General features: G+C 38.5%; 1 protein-coding gene across 2 annotated transcripts in view; it reads left to right on the top strand.

Annotated features, from left to right (window-relative positions):
• ARID2 (AT-rich interaction domain 2) overlaps positions 1 to 10223 on the top strand; it is a 183048-nt gene that overhangs the window by 124736 nt on the left and 48089 nt on the right. For both annotated transcript variants that reach the window (XM_004052997.5, XM_019039241.3), the window contains exons 13-15: positions 624 to 758; positions 1363 to 1559; positions 1819 to 4676. In XM_004052997.5, coding sequence (XP_004053045.1) covers positions 624 to 758; positions 1363 to 1559; positions 1819 to 4676 — 3190 coding nt within the window. The remainder of the gene's footprint in view (positions 1 to 623; positions 759 to 1362; positions 1560 to 1818; positions 4677 to 10223) is intronic.

The following is a 10223-nucleotide window of genomic DNA, read 5'->3' as shown; positions in this document are numbered from 1 at the left end:
CCCAATCCCAATTTATAGGTAAAGGTCATTTTAAGAAAAAGACAAAATGAGGTTTGAATTAGTTTGTAATGGATTACAAATTAAAACTGTTTTGAAATGGGGAAATGGGAGTGTGCAGCATGGAAAGTGTCATTGTTTTAGGAAGTAGCTGAAAAGCTTGGATAAGTTTTTTCTGTAGGAATTTGATCCAAGAGCCAAGAAAAGTTTAACCTTAGTTCAGTTTCCCCCCATTTTCTTCAGCTACAATGCAAATAGCACGTAATTGGGAACTTGTTTTATGTTATGATTATTACAAAACAGGATGCCGAATAGATATTCACTAAATAAAACTATTTCTTATAGAACATTTGTTGTCAGCAGACCAACCCTGCTCTCATTGGGATGTGAACATAGTTTTTATATTTGTTGTCAGTGTCATTTTTAATACTAAAATAAGCATGTTAATCTATTGATTTAATCTAAAATTTAGCATATATTTTTGCTACTAATGTATGAGTCAGTGAAATTTGATTAGTAGGTATAATTATTAGTTTTAACACATTGCCTCCACATGGCTTTAGTATATTTAAATACGGAGTTTCCTAGAGTATATTGTATAATGCTTAATTTTTCTCCTCTTTTAGGCTAAATGCTCATTTTGAAGTAAATCCAGATTGTTCTGTTTCTCGAGCAGAAATGTATTCTGAATACCTCTCGACTTGCAGTAAATTAGCTCGTGGTGGAATCCTAACATCAACTGGATTTTATAAATGTCTTAGGTAGGATCCATAGTTCTTTAAATAAAGTCCATTTACATCACTTACAACATCTCTTGCTCTTTAAAGAAAATACCAAATATCTAGTTTTAAATATTTCTACTACTAGAAATTTCGTATGGATAGGTTATAGTGTGGTGGAGGTTTAAATAAAAAGCAGTTTCAGAAATCACATCTAGTGTTTGTGTTGGAACATTATGAGATTTATCAAAGAAATGAAGTTTACTTTCTTTTTCCTACCTACTTTTACATGTTAAAGACATGACTGTATCTTTTTAATCTTGAATAATAGAATATAATATTATTATCTTCAAATACAAAGACTTTTTGATATTTTGCAAAGTACATAAAAATAGGTATCTTTTATTAGTTATATGTGGGTGGAATTGTTTAAAACCCAGCGACATTGTTAATAAATAATGATGTTTCAAATGGGATGATTAATCTTTTATATTTCTTTGCTTTCCATCCTTGCAGAATATAACTATGAGTCATACTGGTTCATACATAAGCAACAGTAAACATACTGCTGTTGTTCATGTAAACATAATGTTAGAAGTCAATGTGATAGTTATCAAAACTTACTGATTATGTATGTACTTTACAGAACGGTCTTTCCAAATCATACAGTGAAGAGAGTGGAGGATTCCAGTAACAATGGGCAGGCACATATTCATGTGGTAGGAGTAAAACGGAGGGCTATACCACTTCCCATTCAGATGTACTATCAGCAGCAACCAGTTTCTACTTCTGTTGTTCGTGTTGATTCTGTTCCTGATGTATCTCCTGCTCCTTCACCTGCAGGTGTTAATTTTTATTGTATTTTTAAAGTATTACTGATTTAATAATAAAACTGAATGAAAAATATATATTCTATGCATTTTAAATGTATAACTTTTGTGTCTCCAGTAGCATTTTCTTACTTGGTCTATTACCATATTCATATGATTCAAAATTGTTAGATGTTAATTTCTTAAAACTATTTTCTCTTAAGTAAAATAATTCCTACTTGGGATTTTCAGTCATTTCATTTGGAATTTTGATGTTTTCTTCATATTTTCAGGAATCCCTCATGGATCACAAACCATAGGAAACCATTTTCAGAGGACTCCTGTTACCAACCAATCTTCAAATCTGACTGCAACGCAAATGTCTTTTCCTGTACAAGGTGTTCATACTGTGGCACAAACTGTTTCAAGAATTCCACAAAATCCTTCACCTCATACCCACCAGCAACAAAATGCTCCAGTGACTGTCATTCAAAGTAAAGCTCCAATTCCTTGTGAAGTTGTGAAGGCTACAGTTATCCAGAATTCCATACCCCAGACAGGAGTTCCTGTTAGTATTGCTGTTGGAGGAGGACCTCCACAGAGTTCTGTTGTTCAGAATCATAGTACAGGGCCACAACCTGTTACAGTTGTGAATTCTCAGACATTGCTTCACCATCCATCTGTAATTCCACAGCAGTCTCCATTACACACAGTGGTACCAGGACAGATCCCTTCAGGCACTCCTGTTACAGTAATTCAACAAGCTGTCCCACAGAGTCATATATTTGGCAGAGTACAGAACATACCAGCATGTACTTCTACAGTTTCACAGGGTCAACAGTTAATCACCACATCACCCCAACCTGTGCAAACTTCATCTCAACAGACATCAGCTGGTAGCCAGTCACAAGATACTGTTATCATAGCACCCCCACAGTATGTAACAACTTCTGCATCCAATATTGTCTCAGCAACTTCAGTACAGAATTTTCAGGTAGCTACAGGACAAATGGTTACTATTGCTGGTGTCCCAAGTCCACAAGCCTCAAGGGTAGGGTTTCAGAACATTGCACCAAAACCTCTCCCTTCTCAGCAAGTTTCATCTACAGTGGTACAGCAGCCTATTCAACAACCACAGCAGCCAACCCAACAAAGCGTAGTGATTGTAAGCCAGCCAGCTCAACAAGGTCAAACTTATGCACCAGCCATTCACCAAATTGTTCTTGCTAATCCAGCAGCTCTTCCAGCTGGTCAGACAGTTCAGCTAACTGGGCAACCTAACATAACTCCATCTTCTTCACCATCACCTGTCCCAGCTACTAATAACCAAGTCCCTACTGCCATGTCGTCATCTTCTACCCCTCAATCACAGGGACCACCTCCTACTGTCAGTCAAATGTTATCTGTGAAAAGGCAGCAACAGCAGCAACATTCACCAGCACCCCCACCACAGCAGGTACAAGTACAAGTTCAGCAGCCCCAACAAGTACAGATGCAAGTTCAACCTCAGCAGTCGAATGCAGGAGTTGGTCAGCCTGCCTCTGGTGAGTCGAGTCTGATTAAACAGCTTCTGCTTCCGAAACGTGGTCCTTCAACACCAGGTGGTAAGCTTATTCTCCCAGCTCCACAGATTCCTCCCCCTAATAATGCAAGAGCTCCTAGCCCTCAGGTGGTCTATCAGGTGGCCAGTAACCAAGCCGCAGGTTTTGGAGTGCAGGGGCAAACTCCAGCTCAGCAGCTATTGGTTGGGCAGCAAAATGTTCAGTTGGTCCCAAGTGCAATGCCACCCTCAGGGGGAGTACAAACTGTGCCCATTTCGAACTTACAAATATTGCCAGGTCCACTGATCTCAAATAGCCCAGCAACCATTTTCCAAGGGACTTCTGGCAACCAGGTAACCATAACAGTTGTGCCAAATACGAGTTTTGCAACTGCAACTGTGAGTCAGGGAAATGCAACTCAGCTCATTGCTCCAGCAGGAATTACCATGAGCGGAACGCAGACAGGAGTTGGACTTCCAGTACAAACGCTTCCAGCCACTCAAGCATCTCCTGCTGGACAATCATCATGTACTACTGCTACTCCCCCATTCAAAGGTGATAAAATAATTTGCCAAAAGGAGGAGGAAGCAAAGGAAGCAACAGGTTTACATGTTCATGAACGTAAAATTGAAGTCATGGAGAACCCGTCCTGCCGACGAGGAGCCACAAACACCAGCAACGGGGATACAAAGGAAAATGAAATGCATGTGGGAAGTCTTTTAAATGGGAGAAAGTACAGTGACTCAAGTCTACCTCCTTCAAACTCAGGGAAAATTCAAAGTGAGACTAATCAGTGCTCACTAATCAGTAATGGGCCATCATTGGAATTAGGTGAGAATGGAGCATCTGGGAAACAGAACTCAGAACAAATAGACATGCAAGATATCAAAAGTGATTTGAAAAAACCGCTAGTTAATGGAATCTGTGATTTTGATAAAGGAGATGGTTCTCATTTAAGCAAAAACATTCCAAATCATAAAACTTCCAATCATGTAGGAAATGGTGAGATATCTCCAATGGAACCACAAGGGACTTTAGATATCACTCAGCAAGATACTGCCAAAGGTGATCAACTAGAAAGAATTTCTAATGGACCTGTATTAACTTTGGGTGGTTCATCTGTGAGCAGTATACAGGAGGCTTCAAATGCGGCAACACAGCAATTTAGTGGTACTGATTTGCTTAATGGACCTCTAGCTTCAAGTTTGAATTCAGATGTGCCTCAGCAACGCCCAAGTGTAGTTGTCTCACCACATTCTACAACCTCTGTTATACAGGGACATCAGATCATAGCAGTTCCTGACTCAGGATCAAAAGTATCCCATTCTCCTGCCCTATCATCTGACGTTCGGTCTAATGGCACAGCAGAATGCAAAACTGTAAAGAGGCCAGCAGAGGATACTGATAGGGAAACAGTCGCAGGAATTCCAAATAAAGTAGGAGTTAGAATTGTTACAATCAGTGACCCCAACAATGCTGGCTGCAGCGCAACAATGGTTGCTGTGCCAGCAGGAGCAGATCCAAGCACTGTAGCTAAAGTAGCAATAGAAAGTGCTGTTCAGCAAAAGCAACAGCATCCACCAACATATGTACAGAATGTGGTCCCGCAGGTAAGTTATTCCATGATCACATTTCTCTTATAAAATTTCTGATCTGTAAATACGATTTTAGAGGGAAATGCACTGTTTTCCATGTCTCATCTTGAAAAGTTACTGTATCAGCTCACTTGTATCCAACCTGTCCTTTTCTTTTTCTCTGGTTTTGTAATATTAGTTTTCAATTTTAGCACATGATTTAAAGAATCTTTCAATTTTGTTATAGATCCAAATTAATAATTTTGTAGGCCCAAGGTAGAGAAGCAGTTGCTAATCTGACATCTTTTGGAGAATTTAAAAAATGTATCTTAATCTCCTTTTTGAGTTTACTGCACAAGGGTTGGGGGGAATGGGGGTCCTAAGAGTACTCTAAATGGGGATTTCTGTATTTGATTTTGACCTGAGTGTGTTTTTGTTGCCTCTTTAACAGTACTGTTGTAATAAGGATGAATCTTGTAATAACTTTATCAGTCATATTCTTTTTGTATTTATGTATTGCATTAGTCTCCTTTAGTGTTAAAAAGTATTATTTATTGTAATTTCAATTTGTTTCAGATATTCTGATATTCTTTTCTGTTTCTTACTCCTTTGCTTTACTGTCCTGTTCTTGCTATTCCCTTTTTAGTGCCTAAGATTCCATCTCTGCATGCCTTAGTAAATACAAGTATTTTCTAAAATCAGCACTACCAAGTTGAGGGTCCAATCAGGCTATGAAGATTTTAAGGACAATCTTATATGCTCTTTCCACTGAAATCATGGAATCTCTTAACAGTCGTCACCACCTGTTTCCTGGATCACTTTTCTTTCACTCTGTTCTTCCTAATTCCTACATAGCCAGAACCTTCTATGACTACTGCCAACTCTGCTGACACAGTTCTGGCTTGGGCTTCTGTATGGTTACGGTGATGACAGCAGATATATGGCTATTGTTGGCATTAGTGCCAAATCTAGGTGTGGGCAATAGCCAAATGGAAAGTACAAGAACAAAAGGAAGAGCCCCTTGCTTCAGAACTAGTAGAATAACTGACAAGTACCAGTCCGTGGCCCATTAGGAACTGGGCCACACAGCTGGAGGTGAGCGGCAGGTGAGCGAGTGAAGCTTCATCTGTATTTACTTACAGCCGCTTCCCATCACTCACATTATATCCTGAGCTCTGTCTCCTGTCAGATCAGTGGCAGCATTAGATTCTCGTAGGACCACAAGCCCTATCGTGAACTGTGCATGTGAAGGATCTAGGTTGCACGCTCCTTAGGAGAATCTAACGCCTGATGATCGGTCACTGTCTCCCATTCCCCAGATGGGACTGTCAAGTTGCAGGAAAACACGCTCAGAGCCCCCAATGATTCTACATTATGGCAAGTTGTATAATTATTTCATTATATATTACAGTGTAATAATAGAAATAAAGTGCTTAATAAATGTAATGCGCTTGTATCACCCCAAAACCATCTCCTCACTCCCTGGTCTGTGGAAAAATTGTCCTCCATGAAACCGGTCCCTGGTGCCAAAAAGGTTGGAGACTTCTGCTTTGAGGGATGTTATATACGTGGCAATAATTAATCCTGAGTTATTGATGGAAAATACTGTATCATTTTTATTCAAGCTTCCACATGTTGAGCTTTCCACTTAAACACAATTTTTTAATTAGTGCAATGTGGAGTATATAGTAGATATTCCATAGTTAGGTTTTTTCTCTTATATTTAATAATTTCTCACTTCACCTTGATTATGTGCCTGTTATTCCTCTTAGAGACCTTTACAATCCTAAATAGTTATAACAGACCAAGCCAAATTAGAGAAAAACTCCATCTCCATCATTATGGAATTGTTTCACCAACACTCATTTTTTTGTACCCTTAATCTTCCAATGTGGTTGTAGTCAGTAATATCACAATTACAAAGAATGAACAATAATACTAGCTAAGACGAGGACATGTCATAGGGACTTTATACTAAAGCAGTTTCTCATTTAATCCTCACACAACCTTATTAGGTAAAAATTATTATAAAGATGAGGACTCAAGATGGCTAGTAACTTGCCCAAGGTTACCAACTAATATGAGGTGGTACCAGGACAGAAACCTGGGTTTGTGTGAAACCAAAACTCATGCTCTTAACCCATTAACCTTTCTTGTCTCCACTGTTCTAGAAGATTTCTCTATAAAGCTCTAGAAAGCCTTTTTTAAATCTAACATATTGATTATTTGAGCTGTTGTGTTAGAGGATGTTTTATTAAATGACCATTTTAGGACATTATTGCTAAAACTCATTGGTTATTTGAGCTGTGGTGTTATGAGATGTTCTACTAAATGATAATTTTAGGACATTAATGCTAAAATGCTTTACTTAGCACATTGGACATATATGTAGTTAATTCAGGCCAAAAAATCAATACATTTTGTTCCTAATCTGAAAAATCTGTATTAAACTTTCTTACATTCTCACAAAGGATGTAGTTTATTTAAAATAGGTACATTCTTTATTTCTAAAACTGATATTTGGTTGTCTTGTAGAAATTTAAAACTTTGCAAGGAAAAAGAGATGTAGCATACATGATGTCTATGAGAATGAGAATAACAAAAACAGCATTCTTATATATAGCACTTAGCCCAGTGCCTGCTACATATATGGGCAGTTAGTAATGGGGAAGGTATGCTTTATCTTTATATAGATGATGAAGTACCTATTGGGGCTAAATATTTTTAACAGACAAAAAAATTAACTGTTCAAGATGGCGTTATAAGTTTCTTTTGAAGAGAAGGCTGTTGGGCCTTCTGAAAAGCATGCTAATTAACAGAAAGCCATAACCATTATTGCCCCCATCCTTTTAATTTCTTTCTTTTTTGGGTGGGGAAGACAGGGGCTTACTCTGTTGACCAGGCTAGAGTGCAGTAGTGCAATCACAGCTCACTGCAGCCTCGACCTCCTTGGCTCAAGTAATCCTTCCACCTCAGCTTCCCAAGACTGTAGCTGGGAGCAGAGGCATGTACTGCCATGCCCAGCTAATTTGTTTTATGTTTTATTTTTGTAGAGTTGGGATCTCCCTATGTTGCCCAGGCTGGTCTTAAACTCCTAGTAGACTTGAGTGATCCCCCCACCTTGGCCTCCCAAAGTGCTGAGATTATGGGTGTGAGCCAACAGACCTGGCTTAAATTTCTTTATGTACTCTTTTTCTTTCTTCGTTTCTTTTCTTTTTTTTTTTTTTGAGACAGAGTCTCGCTCTGTTGCGTAGGCTGGAGTGCGGTGGCATGATCTCAGCTCACTGCAACCTCTACCTCCCGGGTTCAAGCGATTCTTCCGCCTCGGCCTCCTGAGTAACTGGAATTACAGGCCACCATGCCTGGCTGATTTTTGTATTTTTAATAGAGACTGGGTTTCACCATGTTGGTCAGGCTGGTCTCAAACTCCTGACCTCGTGATCCGCCCACCTCGGCCTCCCAAAGTGCTGGGATTACAGGCGTAAGCCACCATGCCCGGCTAAATTTCTTTATATACTCTTTAAAGTTGCATGTTAGACCTTGGTTTAATACCATTTTATTCACTATTTGAATTGGTAGCTTAAAGGAGTAGACAAAATAGAGGATTTTAATTGTGATTTTTTTTGGAGAAACCTTGTTATTTTACAATTTCAAGGGATCTAGGGATGTTAAGGAAGTACTTGCACCCTGATAAGGGATTTCCAGACTTGCAGAATGCCCAGGGCTGGAAAGAGCACAGGGAAGTCTCCTTGCCAAGAAGGAGCAACAAGTAATCCTTTCTAATGCCATTGTCATTCATTTTTTTCTTCTCAGTTTTGTTTCTTCCAATCTCCATTAATCAGCTATATTAATTTTATTACAGAAAAAAATAGCAACAAGTAAAAAGAATCTATGTGAAAGTAAATGATATACCCATTGATTTTTATATTTAGTATTTAGCTGGGTAGTTTATATAAATATAAAATAAACTGTACCTACTTCAAGGCACATTTCTTTATTGGTAACTGCTTATTTCAAATGTAATACTTGCAAGTTGAAGCACAATTTATAGAATACTATTTCCAGAAGCCCTGCCCTGTTCCACTGTTCATGAATTGGTATCTGTTGGAAACATATTTGCTAAATGGCATACTAAAAATAAAAAAGAATTTACAAAATGAAAGAAACTTAGATACAAAAACTTAACATAAGACTTGTTTTTTTTTCAAGATCATACAAAATACATGTTGAACATAATCTGTTAATTATCTGTTAATCCCATAATCTGATAACATGCCAAATTCTTATACATAAAAATAGTTTAAGGATATACATATTTAAGATATTTAACATATGCCTCGCCTCAATTCAGAGTGTAAATCATTCGTAATAATGGTACTGTGTAACATGGAATATTGGTATCTTACTGGTAAAGAGCTTGAGAAAGTTACTCAACCCATCAGAAAATAGATTGGTAGCCTCAGGCGGGGGCAGCATTTAGTTGTAGCCATAAAAGAACAGTTTAGCAAGAGCCACAAGAATATCATTTCTGTTTTTCTAAGAGTACTGCCACTCAGATTTGTAGACCAATAGCACAGTATAAAAACTAAGAAAAGTATTACATAACTTTTTTGTTTATATTTTAATGTGTTCTTATAAAGCAGTGTTGGCATGTATTGATGATCTAAATTTATACTTAATAAGAGGAAAAAACTTGGTAATTTAAGAAAATGAGGAAATGTTAGAGCTGAAGGGTCTCTGATATTATCTTGGCCAAAACTCCTACTTTTAAGAGTTGAAGTGAATTGTCCACATTCACAAAAATCTCTTTTCCAGTGATTTCTATTACTGTCTTAATTCTCTTCTCTGAAGACTTATACATTTAGCTAAATGCATGTCTCTCTCTCTCCCTCTCTTTTTTTTTTAATACAGAGCCTCGCTCTGTTGCCTAGGCTGGAGTGCAGTGGTGCACTCTTGGCTCACTGCAACCTCTGCCTCTTGGGCTTACGCAATCCTCCTTCTTCAGCCTCCCGAGTGGCTGGCACTACAGGTGCACACTACCACACCTGTCTGATTTTTGTATTTTCTGTAGAGACAAGGTTTTGCCATGTTGCCCAGGCTGATCTCAAACTCCTGGGCTCAAGTGATCCTTCTGCCTTAGCCTCCCAAAGTGCTGGGATTATAGGCATGAGCCACCGTGCCTGGCCTAGCTAGAGGTGTCTCTTTTATATCACATTCAGAGTAAATACAATTCTTGTTCCTTACAAGGTTTTGAAAGTGTCTTTCCTTCTCACCTCTTCTTTAGAATACTCTTTCCCAGTTTCTTCAGTATGGTTTTAGGTGTCATGGTGTCTGGTTTATTCACCATCCTGTTTATCTCAACCATAGAAGATACAGCTACTCAGGAGGCTTAGGTGGGAAGATTGCATGAGCCCAGGAGTTCAAGGCTGCAGTGAACTGTGATCACGCCATTGCACTGCAGCCTGGGTGACAGAGCAAAACCCTATCTAAAAAAAAAGAAAGAAAGAAAGAAACTTTCCTTTTATACTTTCCTTGCTCTTTAACCCCTCCTCCCATGCCACTTTCTCACCATCAGAGTTCTAT

The sequence above is a fragment of the Gorilla gorilla genome, chromosome 10, assembly GCF_029281585.2.
Source record: "Gorilla gorilla gorilla isolate KB3781 chromosome 10, NHGRI_mGorGor1-v2.1_pri, whole genome shotgun sequence".
Taxonomy (NCBI): Eukaryota; Metazoa; Chordata; class Mammalia; order Primates; family Hominidae; genus Gorilla; species Gorilla gorilla.
The sequence above is the reverse complement of the archived record's forward strand: the minus strand, read 5'-3'. Positions and strand labels throughout refer to the sequence as shown.